This window comes from Thamnophis sirtalis, unplaced genomic scaffold, assembly GCF_051295495.1.
Source record: "Thamnophis sirtalis isolate CommonGarterSnake01/CBP01778 unplaced genomic scaffold, rThaSir2_p1.2 scaffold_11, whole genome shotgun sequence".
Lineage (NCBI taxonomy): Eukaryota > Metazoa > Chordata > Lepidosauria > Squamata > Natricidae > Thamnophis > Thamnophis sirtalis.
This window is the reverse complement of record NW_028261391.1, coordinates 47,832,730-47,855,123: the sequence shown is the minus strand read 5'-3', so window position 1 is coordinate 47,855,123 and position 22,394 is coordinate 47,832,730. Positions and strand designations below refer to the sequence as shown.

At 36.6% G+C, this 22,394-nt stretch overlaps 3 protein-coding genes across 8 annotated transcripts in view; 1 reads left to right on the top strand and 2 right to left on the bottom strand.

The window, feature by feature from the left end:
- PDCD11 (programmed cell death 11) overlaps positions 1-85 on the bottom strand; it is a 42,641-nt gene extending 42,556 nt beyond the window's left edge. For both annotated transcript variants that reach the window (XM_087725779.1, XM_087725781.1), the window contains exon 1: positions 16-85. The gene's annotated coding sequence lies outside the window, so the exon portion shown is untranslated. The remainder of the gene's footprint in view (positions 1-15) is intronic.
- Positions 86-259: 174 nt separating this feature from the next.
- On the top strand, positions 260-5,833 carry ATP5MK (ATP synthase membrane subunit k). The gene is made up of 4 exons (XM_014068653.2): positions 260-378; positions 3,819-3,916; positions 4,034-4,117; positions 5,580-5,833. The coding sequence occupies exons 2-3, from the start codon at positions 3,830-3,832 to the stop codon at positions 4,115-4,117; spliced, it is 171 nt and encodes a 56-aa protein (XP_013924128.1). The 5' UTR covers positions 260-378; positions 3,819-3,829; the 3' UTR covers positions 5,580-5,833.
- A 2,354-nt stretch (positions 5,834-8,187) lies between these two features.
- On the bottom strand, positions 8,188-22,266 carry TAF5 (TATA-box binding protein associated factor 5). 5 transcript variants are annotated; one of them, XM_014068652.2, is made up of 11 exons: positions 21,480-22,082; positions 19,287-19,521; positions 17,661-17,976; positions 16,584-16,747; positions 16,140-16,275; positions 15,210-15,330; positions 12,483-12,612; positions 12,200-12,364; positions 11,786-11,963; positions 10,284-10,461; positions 8,188-9,155 (listed from the first exon to the last, which is right to left on the bottom strand). In XM_014068652.2, exons 1-11 carry the CDS (start codon positions 22,045-22,047, stop codon positions 8,938-8,940), a joined length of 2,409 nt encoding a protein of 802 aa, XP_013924127.2. In that variant the 5' UTR covers positions 22,048-22,082; the 3' UTR covers positions 8,188-8,937. The 5 variants fall into 5 exon arrangements, with proteins under 5 accessions (XP_013924127.2, XP_087581901.1, XP_087581903.1 ...); XM_087725776.1 differs by having other exon boundaries at positions 8,968-9,155; positions 10,360-10,461; positions 21,480-22,090; XM_087725775.1 differs by lacking the exon at positions 12,200-12,364 and having other exon boundaries at positions 21,480-22,083.
- Between the last annotated feature and the right edge of the window lie 128 nt (positions 22,267-22,394).

Sequence of the window (22,394 nt, the reverse complement as noted above, 5' to 3'; positions counted from 1 at the left end):
ATTCCTCAGACTTACTTTTAAGGTATCAATCTCACGCTTGAAGAAGGGACACTATTTGCTCCTTGACCCGGAAGGGAAAACGATGCCGGAAACAAAAAAGGTAAAAGGAAGTTAAGCCGATTACTAAGTAACCATAGAGCCACGGCACTGATTTCCGTCACAGAAGATAGGCGCTAGTAATTTGACGAGCATATTCTTTGGCCAATTATAAAAACCGGTCTTGGCCACAGTTCCGGTTTGGTTAAATAAAGTCCCTCCTCAGCGCATCGAAGATTGGTTAGGGAATTGGTTGATCAATTGAATGACTCCATTTTGTACATGAAGGGCATTGAGTCGTTCATACCTTAGAGGAGGAGGAGGTAGCGGATAGAAAACGCGGTGGGTGCCGCCTTGTCGTTATTGGTATTTGTGAATAATATTTCTCAGTCAGCATGCTTTGAAGTAAATTAAACTTTGTCTATTGCAATATATAAATAACTAGGGGTTGAATACCAATTTTGTTCTGTACTTATTTGAAAGATTATGCCTGCTTTTACAAACGTTATTTTTATAGCATCCTTCTCAACCAGAGTCTTCCATTTGTTCTGAATCACAGCTATTGTAATTACAATGTCGGACAACGTGACAGTTGCCAACACTTTTGAAAAGCACCTGAAGGACAAAAAATGATTAGTAGGATCATTTGCTGCCTGATAAATAGGACTATGTACTAGGGTATGCAGAGCTACCTTATTTCCCTCAACCGGTATCCTGGAATTGTATAGTAATTTTTTTGTTCTTGGGTAGTTAAATTAAATTTATGTTTGAGCAGTGCTACCTGTCTATAGGTAGCCTGTCTCTTTCATATTTCAGATGTTATGTTCTTAAGTGGATATAAATTCAGGTGGAAAAGGAATCTACCTGTGCTCGTCTAGATAGAAAAGTAAAATACTTTGTAAGTGGTTTTCATATAATGGAGTACTTTGTTTTAAATATTGTACTGGATTGATTGATTTATACTCCCCAGTCCTGTATCCCATTTCAAATCCTAAACGGATGGAATATACCTCCACACTTTTCTATTCACTGTAATCAGGTACAGATGTGTTGAATACTATGACGTTTTTGCCCCTTATCTGGGGAAATGTCAAGCACTTAAAAGTTCATAATTGATTATGTAAATTGATCCTTAAACGGTTAATAGGATGTTGCTTTCTCTGTTTCTGGGTGAAAAATTTGGTGCTCTAAGAATGCCTACAATATCCTTCTACCTATGCCAAAAACAACACTATACTACATCCCAGCCCTAGCAGAATACTCTCGTTACCTATTGTGCATTGTAGCGCCCTCTCCTAGTGTTGCATGCAACTTTTTTTTTTTAACTGGATGTCTGGAAGTGTGGTTAGCTTAGCATTAGGAGAAGATTAAGCTAGGCTAGGTATCTTGATTGTCATAGGTTGCTTTTGAGGGTACTGAGAAACAGATTAGTCCATTGTGGAAACAAACACCAAAGAAGTTAAAATTTGTACACTGTCTTGTCTAGCACTAACAACTTGATAAAGGCTTCCAGTGGGAGGAACAAATCATTCTCTCCTAGAGAGAAAGTAGTTGAACTTCAACTGTAGAGGTGCCTGGAGGAAACATCTGGACACATATCAGTCAGATATTAGGTCATGGATGTCGAACAATAGTGTCATGTGATGTATCATAGTATTTTTTTTACCTTTTTGGAGCTGGGGTGGTTGTGGCCTGCATGTGACGCATCTAGTCCGCAGGCCGCCAGTTTGACACCCCTATTTTAAGTCAACATTTAGTTTAAGAGAGAGCATTCATTGCATTATGTATAGATTCTAGTCTCCCTGGCTTTGTTTGATCTCACAGTTGTTTTCAATACCATCCATCATAGTATTCTTTCACCTTTAAGAGTTGGAGGAGGTGGGGGAATGATCAACTCTAAAGCCTTAATTGATAATAGGGGAATGCTGTAGGGCTCTATTTTCTCCCCAATCCTTTTCAACATTTAGGTGAAACAGCTGGTTGGCATCCTTCATCAGGTAATTGATGATGTAATTCTCAACTATGGTTAAATAAATGATGCTGTCAATGATGCTGTTGCCAGGAGACTCTCCAAGACTGGATGGGGAAGAACAGATCCTAGCAAGACAGAGTACCATTGGGTTCCAAGATCTGTCAATTTCAATGAAATTCCATTGTTAAATCTAAGCAGGTGGAACTGGTTTACAATTCAGACTTCTCCTTGAATTCATAGTTCCTGCACAAAGAGCAGGTAGTATCTGTGACCAAGAGGGTCTTTGTAGTTTCATTTTGTATTTCAGTTGCACTTTTTCTTGGAGTGAAAGGCATTACTGTTACTTATGCCTTAATAACTACTCAACTGGACTATTGGAATGAGCTCGGTATGAAATTTGGGGCCTGCGATGATTGGGTAGTGATTGGCAACTCTAGACACACATGTAACACTTCTAACAGCCACATTGGCTACCTATTGGTTTCTGGGTACAATTCAAAGCCACTCTGGCTCACTGAGACTGAGGGTTAGTTTGTTGTCACCTTTAAAGTTTTCACTGTTTTGGGCCCTGTACCTGTGGGGCAGCCTTCTCCCAATAATATCTATCCACTTGATGGGATTCAATAGGGCAAGTCATTTATGTGTCTTTATTACTTTAGGGACTCTTCAGCATATTTTCTCAGTGCTGCCTCACTCATGGGAATAGCATTGCCCTGTGTGTGATTGACCCCTTCCCACCTGGCTTCTAGAAAACTAATAAAATGTGGTTGTTTCATCAAATCTGAGCAGTTGGACTATTTGGTTCATGACTATTTGGATCTTTTATAAAGCTGCCTAACTAGAAAACCTACTCTACAAATACCAAAGTTAAAGTGAAAAATATAATTAAAATAATGTATTAAATTAAAATATTGAGGCCCTGGCTTACTAAGTGTGTTTTTAACTCCCCCTAAATTGTAATAAGAATTGGGATTGTTTCAACTCAAATAGCACTTTGTTCCTCAACTATGAGCTTTGCCAAAGCAGAATTATCAGCAACAGATCTTCTAAAAGATGTCCCATTGATGGTTTAGGAGTGGAAGGCAGATTATATGGGATGGTCATGTAAGTATCTTGGCCCTAAGCTAAATAAGCCTTTATATACCATGTGAGTATTACTGGGAGTTGGGACATATACAGCATATAAACCTTGAGTTGGACACAATAACCAGTAAGCTTTTTCATACATGGTAGAGGATTATGTACTATCTTCAAGAGTTGATCATTTTACATCCCATTGCATTATATGCTTGCTGCAATTTTCAAACTAGCTTGAAAAACTAAGGGACACACCGCAGTAATCCCTTTTGAAATTCACCGCAATATCAGATACTGAAGCTAAGTCTCTCTCCTGGTATGAAAGCCGTTGGTTTATCAGCTAAAGGTGATAAAAGGCTCTCTTTACTACTGGTGTCATTACTATTCTACACCAGTGTTGGATCCAGGAGGATCCCAACCTGCAAACCTCTGATCTTCGGGAGAGAATGCAACCTGTCCATAACTGGTATTTCTCCTAGAATAAGTAATATTTAAAGCAGTTCATTTATTTGTATACCTGCTTCAGTCCTGGGCTACATATCCATGTGATCTTCTGTCAGACTACTTACTTGAGACAAAACTACAAGAAAGCAAGTATAGCTGCTTTGTAACTGTTAGCATATTGTTTTTTGTTTACTAGTTACCAGTAATTTTGTTATGCATTAGAAATTCATCAAATAAATATAAGAAACAAAATTGTTTTTAAATTAAAATTAATTTCTATTGCATCTAGATCAAGCAATAATGGCAGGACCAGATTCTGGATCACAACACCAATTTACAGGATTAAAGAAATACTTCAATAGCTACACAATAATAGGCAGAAGAAATGTAAGTATCTGCCATTATAATTTTACAGTATCCAATTGAAATTTTGGTTCATCTGACCTGCATGCATTCTCCATTTGAAATTTTGGTTGATCTGACCTGTATGCATTCTGTCTTTAGTATGTGATACTTACATACGGAAGTCTTCTAGTGCTCTTCCTTGGATATAAAATGAAGAAACCTAAGGAAATTTCACACAAATAAGTAAGTGTCATAATTTGGTGAATAAACAATAACCTCCATCTAGTAACACTGGAACTTAAAATCTAAAATAATCTCTAATATAGCTATTTTCCTAATTTTCTCGTTACAGAGATTTTATGCAGCTTGCTTAAGAAAAGGGTTTAATTGCAGGAAGTTCTCATTTAGTAACCACAGTTGGAAGTGGCAACTTGGTTGCTAAGTGATGCAGTCACAACATAAAAATCATATGACCACAATTAGCTTACAGTGTTACTTTAGCTTTGCTTTGCTTTACAGTCTCAAAAGGATTTGACCCAAAATAATTGAGTGAGTCCAAAAGGTTTCCAGAATTTGCCTCACAGGCATGGAGAGTAAAATAGCAAATCTTGCAATCCCCCCCCCCCTTATTTCTCTGCCTTTTAGAATGCTCATTTTAGAATTATCATTGGGATAATTAGCAAGGGAATTAATGTTTGCATTTATATTTATTGGAGATGAAGGAATTTCAAGAGAATAAGCAGGCCACAATGGGGAATACATATTGAAAGTAATGAGCTGGCACCAGTTGTTTGCCTAACAAGCTCCTTTGCTGCAAACAAAACCCAAAGGTGTGAAATTGATTCAGGTCTAGTCAGTTACAGACAGTTAACTTCTGGCTAGCCCTTTTTAATTATTTAGCACTTGGTTGGAGAAAAGCAGCTCAAAACAGTTCACTTGTTTAGCCTATCCTCTCTGAGGAGAGGAGGAAAAGAAGGAAAATGGGTCAAGCATAGGGCAACATTTACTAATCAGCAAACACATGACAAAGGGACATTGAGATCATAAAAGTGGGCTTTGATCATAAACTTTATTTGTCCTCACTGTCATAACGTAAGATGATCACTGACTGATGCAGATACTAAGCAAGGTCTACCTGTTTTAGCTATTTTTAGTGAGTGTACTGAAGCTTACCCTATTTTATTTTCAGTCTAATAATATATAATTCCATACTGTCAATTCTGTAATTCCTTACTTAATGAACTTTTCTGTCACTTCTGATATCCGTTAGTGACCCTATTTTTATTTCTATGTAATGTCTACAGATAGCCCTTGTTTAGCAATTATAGTTGGGATTGCAATTTGCACACTAAGCACTATGGTCACTAAGCAGAAGATCAAATTGCTTCAATGGGCTTACAGCCTTCCCATTTGGTTAAGTGGAGCCCCACAGTTGCTAAGCAAAACATTATATGGTCACAAGTTACAGTTTTATTTCCACATTCTTTATTAACTTGCTTGTTGCAATGATAATCCCATGATCTATGGGATCTTGCAAAGGTCTTAAATGTGAGGTTTTCTTTGAATGGTGGTTAAACAAAGGACATTGGTAAGCAAAGACTACCTGTACACCCATTTCCTCATTTCATAGAGAAGAATTGAGTCTTAAATAAAAGTTATGGTAGATTATGTGTTGACTAAAGTTTCTTTTTTTTTTCTTGGACAGGTTCTTATTGTTGGACCTTCCTTGTTGTATTGCTGTCTGTGAGTTGCAGAAGCAGATGCAGTTCAGTAAATCATGAAAAATGACTATATTTGCCTTTCGTATCAATCCATGAGTGAAAACTGTCCAAAATTCTGGTGTATATATTATTAATTAAAGAAGCCCTCTGAAGCTATATTGCCCATAAACAAGAGTAATTTTAAAGCATTGCAATAAACCATCTGCTCCAAAATAAAAGGTGACTCTTTAACATGAAAGCAACATCATATCTCTGCCTTAACAGTTTTGAGCACTGATTTATTTCACTGAAAAGTATTTTCACTATTCTGCCTTTCTAAACAAACAGAATAGTCAAGGTAGGCACTATAAAATATATGGAAAGTAAGCTAACATGGCACAATCTTTAAAAAAAAGAACAAATAATTCTTTAGAACAGTTCACAAATGCCCATTAAAAAAAAAAATCAAGATTTTATTCTGAAGAACTTAATGTATGGACAAGTTTATAATGAGAAAAACAATTCGTTAAATGTAGATTATTGGCTTTTATGATTTAAAATGTTAAAATAGTGGCCTATAAAGTTTTATGTGCATCTGTACACATTAATGCATATTCCCTATGTCGTTCTCCATCTACCATATCCTGTGTGATTTTTCTACAAGTAAAGGGAGATATCAAAAACTAGGCAAATGTTAAAATAATATCCTGCAATTATTTTCTATATTAATAAAATTGGATTTATAGTACTGGATTTGTACACTGACCAACCATGCTATGTAATTTTAGGTGTTAACTTTTAATAAATGGCCAAACAGGTTTGTATTTAAAAAGTGATACCCAGTGTCTGTCCCAAATAATCAAGTCTGTAAATCCCTATAGTAGACAGCATAATTAACCAACCTTGGCTGTCCTAAAAATCTAAGCAGGTTCAGACTTGGTAAGTACTACTATATTTTTATCTTACCCATCCATCCATCTGTCAAGGCAGCAAGAGTGCCAATACTACTTCCCCAACAATCCTGCGAAGAAGTGAGTTGGATTGAAAAATTTGCCCAAAATCATCACCAAGCCATCTTTCAAGCCTAAAGGAGGCCTAAAAATCACTTTTCTGGTTTCTAGGCCAGCATCTTCATGCCTACATCAGCCTGGCTGTACATGTATAAGAAACCATTTGGAAAGGCCAGAACCGTAGACTTGGCAATTAAAGAACATCCTGGAAGATGGAAATAGTAAACCATGTTTATATTGTTATCAGTAAAACTACATGGAGAATCCATTAGATAAAAAAAATGAGGGGGGGGGGTTTAGAATACAAAGGGAGGTGTGTATTCCTACCTTATTCCTGCAATCAGCACTTTGAAAGTATATTGCATACAAGTACTAGCCCAAATCCATAAAGAACATGTTTGCTCTTATTGGGTGCCATCAATCACAATTCAGTTTTATAATTTTTAAAAATGTTGAAAAATTTAAAGTCTTGAAAATTTATGCCCACTGCCCACTCCCTCTCCTAAATCATAGTCCAGTGTTATATGTGAATCACACCTAATTCTAATTGTTCTCTGATGTTCTACATAAATACTTTTTTAAATTATTCTAACCATCTGGGACTTAGATGCAGGGATATAGTTGACACTGCTTTCCTGGTGGTTCTAGGAGAAAAGGTTAACCAGTCACAGCAAAATTCTTTAAAAGCATAAAGCTTCCCTAAAACAAATCTGTAGTAATAGAAGAGAATATTTGTAGCTCAGGGTTGACCTGCTGGGTCTTTGGTTCTTTCTGAGCTTGATGATTTTCTTGCAGATGTGAAACACATTTTTGTTTCAATCCCGTGCTAAGTGCCGGCATCATACAATCCCAGAAATGTTAGCAATTTTTTCCCCACAAATTACATTATCTGAGAATTTTTTCACTATTTGCTGTATCATAACTTCTTTGAAATTGTAATTATGTACAGGTAATCTTCCGTTAATGACTACTCATTCAGCAACCAAAATTGTCATGCTGAAAAGTACTTATCACTGGTTCTCAAAAGTTGTAGTCACTGCACCACCCGTGATCATATAACAATCATATGGTCATATGTCAATGGGGAAGCCAACAGGGAAGGTTGAAAGTCGCTTAAAAGTGCTCCACCATTTTTTCTCTCAAGGAGCCCTGCTACAGAATGAGATACCAGAGTTTCTATATACTACAATGCACACTTGCATCATAACACATGCCATCCTGCAGTTACACCACAGCAGCATCCTGGATAATTCACCTCAGCACTTCCCTCTCACCCTTTAGTACTTGTCCACTAGTTTGCAATTCACCCAGGACAAACAAATTCCACACAACTTTCCTATTGATTTTGCTTATGGGAAGCTGGCAAGTTGCAAGTCGCACTCATATAATGTTCTCACTTAATGATCTGTTATTTTCATTTGCCAGGATTGCTATTGTTAAATGATGCAGCCATGTGCCATCATGCTTTATGACTACATTGCTTAGCAACAGAAATTCTGATCCTAATTATACGTGAGAAGTACCTGATTCATTGCATTAAAAGTATGCTAATAAAAGGTTGCTTCTTAAAAAACCATGTAAAGATAACTCACTCAAATGCAAGTATTTTTACAGAATTTTTATTATAAAGATACAAAACTATATAAAATACAAAATCACTTTAAAAAAAATTCATAAGTCAACACTTATTATGGAAGTTTACAGCCAGCTATTTTTTTCTGATTCATATTTGAATAGCCATATTTCTGTGACAATAATTTTTACTTCTGTAGTACAATATTTTGATTTCTTAGAGAAGCCAGTCTCCCTCTTAAAAGTCTTAAGTAACATTTATAAAGTCAATCTGAGATGCTACTTATTTTAGTAATTCCCAATACATATGTAATTACACAATGTGATTTTTAAAGCTCTGGGTTACTTAATTTAAATAATTCTGATTTTCTTGCTACATAAATACAGCATGCTGCTCATTACATTCTACTGTCCCAACTTTTTTGAACAAGTTTTACAAAAAAATATGCAGTGCTAATGCTGGGAAAGGTGTCCCAAGGACCATTGAGAAAGGGGAAAAAGGATTGACTGGCACCCAAACTAGCTGTCTATTTACACTATCTTCGCAGCTGGCATCAATTCCTTCCTTATGATTTCAGTAGAAAAAACTGTTCCTGTTTGAGGGTGGGGGTTAGAGAAAAGCAGAAATGCAAGTTTTTTTATCTGTCCTGCTTTACTTAGTACTCTTGTACCAATAGAATTTCAGTTCATTTGTACAATATATTAATCGTAATATTCAGGAATGTGAAGATCTAAACATACTTTACAAGACTTGCATAATCAAGCCATTTACTTTTGTGTTTTACTGAGGACTATAAGCCCCAGCAGCAAGAAGTAAATTTCTTCGAGTAAAGTGGAGGTGTATAACTGGAGTTGATTTGGTCATATATGTGCCCAGAAGCAAGTCCTGTGAACTTTCAGGAAGGTTTATGTGTCCAGTGGCTGTTGTAAAATCATCTGTCTCCAAGTCCTCAAAAGCTTTCACAGCATCCCAAAGTTTAACTGTACTGTCCATTGAACCTTCAAAAAAAATACATGAAGAATGTTAAACATAGGCATTGCAATTATCAGTTCATGGCATCTATGGATTCTCTAAACATTGTAGTCAATTTGTCAAACACAGTATTTTCTGGAAAAACAAATATCACAGTAAATGTAAAAGCAAAATTATGTCTTGATTCAGAACACAAGAGCATTGACTATTCCTGTTATTGTTTGGACCAGGAACATTATGTTGAAGGTTGACCTCCATTTGGATCTGAAGAATAAACATAAACTTTCAAAATAATGCTACAGTGACTTCTATAGTATACCTTATTACTAGCATTCCTAATTACTTTTCCAGCCTCATCTGTCTCACACAAAAGCATACCACATAAGATTTAACACCTTATTCTCAAAGGTATTGGAAGAGAGCTTCAGTAACGCCAGATATTTGAGGCATCTCTGACCATGCTTGGATGAAGCTATCAAGAACTGTTTCACTCATCTTCCTATGCCCTCTTTTGACCCATACTTAGTGCTCTGAGTTAACATTTGTTCTACCTGCCAAATATACTGGTAGTTTGATATAAATGGAGCTTATGCAATTTACATTACTCACTTTTTCATTGTTTATTGTATTTTATGATTTCTACAGTCTGGTCTTAAAACTGTATATTCAACTAAAATAACGAAATGCTCAACATACCAGGAATTTATAAAGAATTCATATGAGCTGTGATATTTGGAAGATACTCATCAATTTTTTAAAATTTATAAAAAAAACTACGACACTGTCATGTAAAACACTTTTATCTGCCCAATAATGTTGACAGAAAAATGTTTGAATTGAATTTAAAGGAATATACTACAGATCACAACTTTATTTCAAGAAGTCCCGCTCTATTAAACTTCAATCTAAATATGAAACCAATTGTACAAAGACAATGCTAGCAAAACTGGTTTCAAAATTGCACAAATGTTCATTTCCAAAGGCTCAAACCATCTAAGAAATTTATTGTCAGGATGTCATGGATGGATGGGACCATTTATAATACTAATGCAACTATTTCTGCAGTTATTTTTCATCTTTAGAAATGAGATGGTGCACAAAATATAGTGTTGTAGTTGATAGCATTAGTTTTATAATATTTTTTTAAATCATACCTGAAGCTAAGATCTCTCCATCTCTACTGAACCTGAGTGCATAAATTGTGTCTGAGTGTCCTTTTAGCTCTCCTACCATTAAACCATGACCAATATCCCACAGAAGCACTCTTCCATCAGTTGCTCCAGTTGCCAAAAATCGTCCATTAGGAGAAAATGCTAATGAATTAACTGTTCCCTAAGAGGTAAACAAATAAAACAGGCTGAAAATAATTTATAAATGTTCAATTAAACATGCTTAGTGTTTAAATCTGCTATCCATTCCCATTCAGTTATGAGTCTTTGTAGATGAAAAATTCCAGTTGGAACAAAATCAGTTATCAGCAGTTGTCCATCTGATAACACTTTTCAATTTCCAGCAGAATCCAAATGTAGCTGGGTCAAGCATACTTAATTTTCTACTTCATTATCTACTTCAGCCCAGAATCCAAATAATGAACTTAAATATGGCCAGAAGGATGTTTTGATTATAGTTTTTTAAAATCATAAACAGTAATAACTCAGATACAAGCTCTATTTATGTGATTTTCTCTCCCACTAAAGAAACCATCCCTTAGGGGTGAATGTAGAGTTTCCCACATCTCTTGATTTGGTCTGGCATCAGACTATTTGCTTGTCAGTGTAAAAACTGAGCTTTCACACATCTCTGTTATGAGGGACCTCGGAGCCTCCTTTCATGAATGGACATGCAGATTCTCTCTGAAGGAGACTGGCTTCTAGAAAGATTAATCATAAGCAATGTAAATCTGCATGGCATTGTAAGTAGCACTTTACCATGTTCCTGAAAACAAACTGACAACTGATATATTACTGCTGTTATGGCACTCTCACCAGCATATGGCTGCCATATTTTGCATTACTTAAAAGTTTGCAAGTAGTCATCAAGACCAGTCTCCAGTATAGATGCATTGTAGTAGTCCATCTTCAAAATAATAGGCATGAGTGCTAAAGTCTCCGATTTTAGAAAAGGTCACAATTAGTGCAAAGTGCCACAGTCTATCTTATTAGAAATCTTTAACATTTCACCAGGAACTTCCCTAATAGGCGGAGTTCTCATTGTATTTGCTCTCTGACTTGCCAGAAGAGTGTTTTGCTAGCTTGGTATATATACACACAATAGATCATAAAGTGCCTTGGTTTGGGCTTAGCACGATGTACAAATCAAACCACTTTAGTTTTAAAATAAAAGTACATAAACCATGATTGGTAGAATATATGAACCTATTTTATGAGGAAAAAACTGATCGGTTTGACTGATTTTTGAATGAAAAGTTCTAACAGTATGTTTGATACGGCCTGCTGGGTAAAATTAAGGATTCTTACAAGTGTAAATTATGTCTTGCTTGCAAACCTGTAATCGGGTTTCCCCTAAAATTTGCATTTGAAAGTTACAATTTGGATATGAATCTACCTACCTACCTACCTGAATATGCAGTGAATGGGATCTATTTATATAATTAGATTAGCGGCAAAATCAAATTATTTCCATATGGATTTCATACCTTATGTCCCGTAAAGATTCTTACACAGTTTCCATTCAGTACATCCCAAAGTCTCACAGTTCTGTCTGCTGAGCCTGTGGCAATGTAGTTGGAGTTTGGGTGAAAACGTGTACATGTGACATCTGCCAGATGACCAGCAAAGATCCGCAAAGGCTGATAGTGATCTGTAGCCCACAAACTTTAATCCAGTTGAGAGTATGTTTAATAAGAGAAAAAAATAGATTGTATTAAAAATGAAATATTGTCTCTTGTGCATCTATATAAATATAAACCTAACTATTTTTAATCAATGGTCATTTTGTAATATAGGACATATTCTAAGTTACAGTAGCAACTAACGTAAGAAGTTTTCCTAGCTAAAAATAAACAGTTCTGAGATTGTTATCTATATGAGAAACCAATGATAATTCTTACCGAGACACTCTATCGTGGCCACCAGATATAAAATAATATCCATATGGAGAGAATTGTGTGTCCCATACAGGATAATTATGTCCTTTGTATCCCACCAAACAAGAAAAAGTTAGAAGACTCCACAATCTGATCGTGCCATCCTCTGAACATGATAGCAAATAATTCCTGACAAAACAAGCAAGAACAAAAAAATTCCTAAAAGTTTATCACCATATACATCTATTCAAACAATACCTGTAAATCAAAAATTCACACACTCTCAGGGAAGGAGCTATTATCTTACCTATCAGGACTAAAGCTAGCACCGTAGACAGGTCCACTATGACCATATAAAATCTTCAATTCACTTGCTGTTTTTTCATCCATGATTCTTTCTAAAACATCATCAGATTCTTTATCTATGACACTGAGATCTGAAAGGAAAAAAAAACCCTAAATTTCATATTCAGTATAATCAACTACCGGTAATAGTACTTGTTTTAGTAAATCTACTTAATTTGCATTAAAAGACAATGGATTAAATCGTACTACAAATACAGCAATTCAAGGTGTGAAATATTTATTGTTTTAATCTAAGGCCCTCGGTTAAACTGGTGATGCATATAGCAGTCAGACTTATATACCGCTTCATAGGGCTTTCAGCCCTCTCTAAGCGGTTTACAGAGTCAGCGTATCGCCCCCAACAATCCGGGTCCTCATTTTACCCACCTCGGAAGGATGGAAGGCTGAGTCAACCCTGAGCCGGTGAGATTTGAACCGCTGAACTGCAGAACTACAGTCAGCTGAAGTAGCCTGCAGTGCTGCATTTAACCACTGCGCCACCTCGGCTCTTTTATATATAGAATAACATGGGTGACCTATTTTGATAGGCTAATAGAGCTGCACTTTCAGTATTTTCTTTTATTATATCCCCCCAACCATCTGAATTTCCTATCTCTATATTCTTCCTGAATTTATTTATTTTCTTTCCTTTTGGCAAAAAAACATTATTAATGAGGTGCAAATCTCAATGATTCAGCGATTGACTCTTCCTGATAATTTGGGAACATTCAATTACTCCCAAAGACCATGACAAATAGAGCATGGATTTCAAAATCTGGCTCATGGAATGATGCTCCAGATTAAAGCCTATTTCAGGTCTGTATCATCCCCAAGATGGACTTTTGTTCTTTTTACTGGTTGTATGCTGCCCGGGATTGTTGTTACAATTATGAGTAGCTATGTGTCTTTTAAAATAAAATAAATACATAAATATATTCCAAACTATATCTAGTCCAAATTACTGCTCTTGCTTCCAGAAACCAGAAAACCACCCACAGAATATCATAGTTCTGAAGGAAAATTGGAATGGAAACACCGGAGGTATTTCAAATCTTCCGGTACCAACCAGTTTTCCATTTTTTCTCCTTCCTTGGTCCTTGTGTTGACTGACAGGTTCCTGAAGCATTTTTCAGAACTGGTTTGTCATTGCCTCCTTCCCATTGCTGGAAAGAGTAACTGGTCCAAAGTCATCCAGCAAGTTTCATGCCTAAGGCAGACTAAAACTTATGACCTCTTGATTTCTAACCTGGTGTCTTGAGCACTATACCAACTGGCTCTTTTGGTACATCTGTACACAATAATACAGGTAGTCCTCAACATGACTGTAATTGAGCCTACCCATTACAGTTGTAATTCATGGCGGTAATAAGCAAGAAGCCCATGCTTAATGACCCCCCATCCCTATTCTCCACAATGGAGTTAAGCAACTACAAAAGTCCTTAAATGGAGCATTGAATGCCTTGAGTGAAGGAGGACCAGGTCCGTACTGCAGCACTTCCACAGTTTACACATGGCCTACCCCAGGTCTCCTCCACCCCCGAGTCACCCCCATGCTCCACTTTCCACCACTCGAAGTCTCTGCATGCCTTGCGCCTGCTTCCCTACTCCACTGGATACTCATAGATATTGGGCCTCCTCCCCACTGAGCCCTTACAGGCTTTGAGCCTGTTTCCCACCCCACTTGGTCCCATATCCTCTTCCCACCAGTCACCATGTAGTCATTTATTTTTTCAGTATTGTAGATCTCCTTCTGGAAGAAGTCACTCCACCTTCTTACACAGTAGAGGTCGTATAGTTCTGTCCCAGAAACTATTTTGGAGTGGCCACAATTCATTCTCCACATGGCAACTGCTTCCAGGATAATGAGACACATCCTCTACTACAAAGGAAGGCTGGGGGGTACAGTGGCCCTTCCCCAACGTGGTCTCCATTTTGGGAGTGGCCGCAATGAAATGACACCCATTTCCATGCAGGATGGAGCCATGCAGCTTCCACTGTGTAGGAGGACCACACAACAAGCTGTTGCTTCCAGAAGGAGATCAACAGTACTGAAAAAAAATAAGTGATCAAATGGTAATGGGGTTGAGGAGTGTGTGAGATCCAGTGGGATGTGAAGCAGGCCCAAGGCCGGTAGGGACCCAGTGGGGTGGGGAAGTAGGCTGGAAGGTGTGGTGGTGTTGCAGACTCCTTTCAGTCGGTCTTAATCACAGATAGCTTGCCAAGTGCTTTAACTTTGTTCACATGATCACAGGGGCATTACAGCAGCTGTAACTATGGACAGAAGTCATAATTCCTTTTGTTCATTGTCATTGTAATTTTGAACCGTCTCTGAACAAACAGTTGCAAGAGATGGAGTAACTGTATAAGACTGCATCTCTACACAGAGTGCATGTTATGAAGTTCCAAAAAGATAATACTTAGTTCACTAAATACGGTACTTTTTAGTTTTTCTGATGTATATATTTATGCAAAAATACAATTTTCAAAGGTATTAATCCAAGGGTCTTAAACAACATTAAAATATTGTTAAGCAATTTAAAGACATGTGAATGCTTAAATTGCAAAGAAGATATTTTGGCCATTATTTTAGTATTTGTCTCTTCAGCTTAATATTGTTATTCTAACAGAACAACTCCATGAGAGCAGAACAGCTATTATGAAAATTGAAATGAGAGTTAATTTTTATTACCTGTAGCTGATTTTACACTGCGAAGCTTTTTGGGTGTCACAGACCATACCCTGACAGTGGAATCAGCAAAGCCACCAACAATCATGCTAGAGTCATCTGTAACATCCACAGCTGTAAGACCCTATTGGCATAAACCACAATTAAAGTTTTATTTTAAATAAAAAATTAAAGCATAACACTAGACTGAAAGTAAACAATAAACCATCAACTGGTAACAATCAATCAGTCATTCTCTCAGCCCATCCCACCTGATAGTTATTGTGAGGAAAATAGGAGGAGAAAGGAATAATAAGCATGTTTGCCCTTATTTATAAAAATGATGACAAGATTTAAATAAAAAAGTTAAGAAATGAATAAGATAAAAATTATCAGCTTTTTTTTTAAGTGGCTTCAAAACTTAGTGAGAACAGAAAGTTTGACTGTGCAGTGTGTGGTTATTTATTACTGGGGGCAAAGCAAAGATGCAGTGCTTCCAGATACACATCTATTGCTGAAGCCCTATTTATATGTTTTCAAAAAGACTGCAAAGAGGGGCTTTCCAGGCTAAAATAAAAATGGGGCCCACCTGAATTAAAATCCACAAAAGGCATGTGCTTTTGGCCCATATTATATAATGGAAGTGGAGGGGCTTGTGCTACTTTCTCACTCTGTTAACTGCCCCCCAGAAATAATGGAGCGAAGACTATAACAATAACCTCTATCTTCACTTTAGGTTTTGAAGCCACCCTGAAGGGTTGGACTAGTTCACAAATAAAGTTTGCACCTTTTGAAATTTAATATTCTTTATTTGGGCGACTGAAAAAATAATAATTTTGTTTTCCTTCAGCAATAGTTTATGAGTCTTTTGATTCTTCCCTCTGCAATCACCAATCCAAGCCTTCACACAAGGCCGTATTGTAATCTGATCCACTGTCAATCCAGTACACTAACCTGGTATGCATTAAGAAATGTGTAGAAGCAAATGGAAGGCAAACAATCGGGACCAAGCCGAACACGTTTAGTAGCTTCCTTCATATTCATTATTTTATCCAGTTTATCAGAATCCTTTAGCTCAGGAAGAGGGATTCTGCATAAAGAAGAACAGTTTCAGAACACAGAACATTTTCAACCTCATTGAGCAGATGCTTATCCTCAAGCAAATTATTAGTCTCCACTTGAAGACTAGTAAATATTTATTTGCACCCTATTCACATAATTTATAGTTTTTCTCTATTCCATCTCCACTTGAATCTCTCTTTACACAGAAGGCTGGCTGTGGGGGTGAAAATGGAGGGACATTTAAGCAAGAAAGTGTTGCTTATTACAGTTTGGAATGTTACATTTAAGTAAGAACTGCACCTGAGCAATTTAAATGGAAGTTAAGAGAGGTTCTACCTATTCTGAGGAGGAGCATTTGGGTCCTGCTTTTTACTTTTTGATCCCATACTATCTTTTTTTGGCTTCTTTTTCTTTGGCTTGCCCTCTTCATTCTCTCCCTCTTCATCTTCGTCATCCAAAGGTAACTCAATTTCTGGTTCTTTTAATAAGCCAAAAAATACCTGTAAGTCAAAAGGAGAAAGTACAAATTTCAGAAACATTTCCTTAGCATTTCTCCCCTGTGTTTTGGAAAAGAGAGATTGAGTATGTCAATGTTGTAAACTATCTCTAAGCACAAATCACAATCCAAAGTTCAAAAAGTATTGTTCTATTTCTTTAAATAGCACCTCTTTCCTGACGTATCTCATCAAGTGATAAGAACCTCAAACCCCTTGCTGAACGCTGAAAAGAAATTACACTGATCTAACCATAATTCTCTCTCTAATCTCAGATATGCTGACATATCAGAATTGTGTTGGGAAGGTTTATCTAGATAATTGTTAGATTAAGAGGATGAAGTAAAGCATTTTTACACATAGTGCCATTTTCTGAAACTTCTGGTCTTATTTCAGTGCAGGTAAGGCACTTTCCTTAAGTTCAAAAAGCCTCTGCTATCAATTGATTCAATATTTTTGTTAATCTATAACTCCCCTAATTTATTTTTATCTTGTCTTTATTATTGTTACAAACAACTCAAGACAACAAACATATCCAATACAAATTCTCCTCCTATTTTCCCCACAATAACAATCCAGTGATGTGAGTTGGGCTCACTGACTCAAGGTCAGTGTGACTGACACAAGGTGATTCAGCTGACCTTAAAGCTTATCCTTAAGAGATGAAATAAAAAAATCTTACTTCCTTGTTTATATGAACCAAATTTAAACAAGCTTGTTTCTTATGGACCAAAACTTGATTAACTTAAAACTATTATTTTGAAATTTGTTTGTTCTCAATAATTATTTTTCAATTTGAGCAAAATAGTACATTTTTGTTAATTGCAGCGTAATATGACCAACTGTAGTCATAAATGTAATTTTCATGGTTTTTTATCCATGTGCAATACTGTCCATGATGATATATCTCATACCATACCTTTGCTTTATTTGCTTCTCGTTTTGCTTCTCCAGCTAAACTTCCCACCATAGCATCAATTTGTTGTTTACTACGAGGCATTCCATCAAAAATATCAATGTAAAGATGTTCTTGAACAATGTTCCAGATCTGATTGTTCTGTTTTTCCTGAAGATGTCTCTTCAGAAGTTGGTAAGAGTCACGGGAAATACGCAACACAAACTTGCTTGTTCGAAAATCCAGCATAGTCTCATTGCCCCTCATATGCTCTTTTTTGGTTAAACTTGATAGTACACGCAAGTCATCTTGGTAATAACATTCTTGATCCCCATGAAACCTGGGAGAAAATTAAGGATATATTAGAGATAAGTGGGGACTTAATCATCTCATTGATTGAAGTAGTCAGGAGATCTTGAAGATGTTGTAAAATTGTTATCATAAATAGTTACATTAAAAACTATGGCACAGAAATATAATTGAGATGTATGGAGAATTGGATGGAAAATAATCAATAGTCCTCCATTAGGAGCAACTCTTAGCAGCAGTACATGTAACCAACATGGGTAACAACTGACACTATACTTAAGTCCCTATGCGATACATGTTCTAGACTGGTTACCAGTTGCTTTCTGGGGACTATTCAAGGATCCTGTTTATCACCTTTAAAGCTTTTCATGGCATAGGGTTTGGCTGAGGGACCATCAATCTCCTCCCTACTTGGAACAATTAAGAAGATTGGTATTCTCTGTGTCCTGTCAATAAACATTGCCAAATGACAGGACCAGGAAGAGGCCCTATTTTGTTGTTTCTGAAATATTATTGCCCCAGAGATTTGTGCAGCTCTTACTCTTAAGATGTCTAGGAAATTGCTAAAGACCTCGTTGTTTCTTGGTGACAGATTGATTGTGAAGGCCTCTTAGTTATGGTTGCTTCAATGTTTGTTTTTTGTTTTTCTGGCCAGTTATGATTTATATATTTATATAATTATTTATTTCTTGTTCAGAGTTGCTGAGGAATTGGATGACCTCAAAATCTGATAAATAAGGATGTATATTCAAACAGAAAACAATAGTTTTAGCATTTCATGATAAATCATCCTTTTACCAAGAAGGAATAACATTATTCAATGTTTCAAGCCAGAACATTTCAGCAGTAAAAAATTTACATGGACAAAATATACCTTAACTAGATTCTAAGCACCTCAGAATAATTTTTTTTGACATATACATATCCACAAACAAAGCAAAGCATATTTTATATATTCACTGATGCAAGAAATCAAAACTCTATGAAAAGAAATAATGTATAGATAGTAAGTAACCAAGTAACTGGGAATCTTTATTATGCATCAAAATTCCCTGAAGAAATCCTATCCATTTACTAACCACGATCAACCACTTTCAAAAGAATGTCTGTTAACCTTTCTCTGCCAAGAAGGATGACTAGTAAGCTTTCTATATTTTCAAAATATTTCAAATGAATTTTTTTCTACTCTAAATGCATCCCAAAGTAAATGCTATAGATTCTTTCTATTCCCAGTTTACCATGCTTCAAAATAAATATGTCGTTTTTTACTGTAACTACAATTATGGATTTATGTGCCTATTAGTGAAACATCCATGGGTATTAAATGAACAAAATTATTACTTTTGAAAGAATGATTTTGCTTCATTTTCATGTCCATTGTAGACTAGTTCCAAGTACATGTGTACAAACAGAGGATAAAAAAGTTGTGATAATTCAGCTCGATGACAATCCAGAGCACATTCAATGAAGTGTTTCAATCCACTGTAGTATTCTTCATAAAGTGCTGGGTCTCCCTGTTGATTATAAGCAGATAGCACTGCACTCACATCTGGCTGATCTTCTACAAGAACTCCGGCTACAAAATTAATATAGGAAAATTAATGTTGGCATTCTATTGCAATTGATTATTTCAATCCTAAATCCTTTTAATTCCTTGTAGCAAAATCTCCCATTTTATTTCAAATCCAGCACATATTGACTATGAGATTTGATTTTAACTAGCAACATTCAACCGATGGCTAGCAAGAATGTTTGGACCCAAATTTATCAACTAAATGTTTATTAAGAACAGCAGCATTAGCAATTTCCCATTAATTCCACCCTTTCAAAGTTAAGAAATATTTACACATTGTTTACAATTTCCCCCTCCCCAAAATTACAAATTAAGTACAGTAAAATCAAATATAGAGAATGAAGGGAAATTCTGAGGACAGACTAATAACTATTTGTAGCATGAGAAAGAAAGAAAATTAGTGCAATATTGTTAAACATCAATTTCAGCAAGAGCTTTCTCCTTCTTTCCAATCCAACAGAATGTTTCAAAAATATGTAAAGAGTATCAGGATTTGTCTTCTCTATAAAATATTTTTTTGAAAATGTAATTTTCCCTAATGCATGGGAGAGGCAATTTGGCAGCATCTTAGAATGTAGCTAATTCTCCCATTCTCCCTCTAAGACCACTGCCACTTTTTAAAATTCACATTAAGATGTTTTCTTGCAACAGAAAATATATCAAAAGGAAAAAAAGAAAAGAATTTTTTTTTAAATACAAAAAAGGAAAATGAAAGAAAAAAGTTAAGGAAGTTAAGAAATTTTGGATACAAATTCATAAGATTTTAAAGATTAATATTTATGGAGAAACCAGAAATCTCTTTATTTGGAATTTATGGACAATGAGTTAGAAAAGACTTATGGCAGACTGATTTTATATATTGCAACTGCAGCAAAATTATTGTATGTACAACAATGGAAGAATAATGAAATTTTCACACACGGAGAGGTATTTTAAACTGGATTAAGCTATTTTAAGCATGTTGCATTCTTGTATGTTTGTTCTTTACTCTGGATGAGAAGCAAATTTTGGTCTCATAGCTCAGATTTTTAAAGGATTAAATTTATCACATGAAGTTACAAAATTGGATCAGGACACAATTTCTGACCCAATGTTTGTATTTCTGATATTTAGCTTCTAGAAATAAGTGTGAGCAATGTACAAGGAGATCAAAAAGTAAAGATAATGATCACAACTATGCGATCCAATTCCCACTCCTTTTTCTTTCTGGATTATATACAAAGGGGTATGATGGGGGAGGGCAATTATTAAAGTGTCAACTCTACTCCATTTTTATGTATGTCATGATACTGCACATAAATAGGAAAGGATACTTTTGTTATTGTTTTGATTAAAGTCTCCAATCCAAGTGATGACTTTGCATATCCTTAATATGGAACACTGATACATATCTTATTGGAAAAATCTCTTTAGAAGACAAATATATATTCTGTTCCAAATTCAGAAAATATGGAACAGAATATGGAACAAATGTATATATGGTACATACATGGTATATCCGAATATTAAACTATAAAAATATAACAAAAAATCTCCCAGTCAGTAATAAGGGTTTTTTTTTAGTTTTAAATATGCAATTTAAAACCACAGTCGAGTGCAATGTGTGTTAATATTTTCATTTGGAAGCATCTGAGAAGTTGTTATGTTACTCCACCATGCTTTTAAACTGCATATTTAAAACTATAAAATTTACAGTGGAAAGGGAGGAACAACACTCACTAAAAAGAATAAACAAATGAACCATAGGTTCTAATGCTTCCAAACAAAAATATCAATAACCCGCATAACACTTCAGTGTTTACTTATAGATTATATTACTATAACCACCGTAAATTTAGAAGGACAGTGCTTGATGTTCTCCGAAATGAACTATATATGTTGTACATTAATTTGTCAGGAGAACCGGGCAAATGTAATTAGCTGGCTCAATGAACACTTGCAATTAATGTTTTACATCTCACCTTTCCCAGGATGGCCCAAGGGCGCTGCGGGAGGTGTCGTGATAGCAGCTGGAGAGATCGTAGGTCCAGTCTGGCCAAAAGTGATAGAATTGATTAGCACGTCCGCCGCTCCAGGGGTCAAGATCCCGGCGCTGGGATCCTGTCCTTCCCCTCCATGAGCTCCGGGGACCCCAGGAGCTGAGGAATTCGGGTCGCTCGGGACGTCGTCGACAAGACCACGGGCTTCCCTCCGGAGGATCTCCTCCGATTCGCGCAGATTGCTGCGGCGCAAGAATTGCAGCACCGCCAGAAGAGTCTGCTTGTCGGCGGGTAGTTGAGAGGCTGGCGGCGTGGGGCTGGAAGTCACCGAGCTCTTCGCGTCAACTCCTCCCGCAAGCGGCTCCCCATCCGCCAGAAGGGTGGCAGGGACCGAGGACGCCGACGCAGGAGGGACAGTTGTTGCAACTGCTGCTGCCGTCGAGATCGGGGACTGGGAGAGAGGAGCGGGCGGAGCGGGCGGCGGCGCTCCTGCATCAGGATCCGGCTTTACCACTACTGCCTCCGTCGGCTCCTCCGGCAAAGCAGCCATGTTGGGTCGCCCAACGGCTTCACCTCCCCCTTTTGCTTTCCCGTCTTTTTGCGACAGTCCGGTCACACCCGCCCAGCGACAACTTGATAGGCTCCAGGAAGAGGCTTCCCCTTGCTTTACGACAGTTCCACTTTATGGAAATCAAAGGAAAGATGTTTCACTGAGCAAGACCTTGATAAAAGTTCCAGCAGAAGCTTGAGCGTGTGTGGTTAGAGTACTCGCCTTCTGAAATGTGCAGTTTCTCTCTTAAAGTTGTTTTGAAATAAAAACTTTCTTACAACTCCGGTTCATTATCATTGCATCTTTACACACTAGAAAGTAGTGTATACTTGGGTGTATTGTTTAGT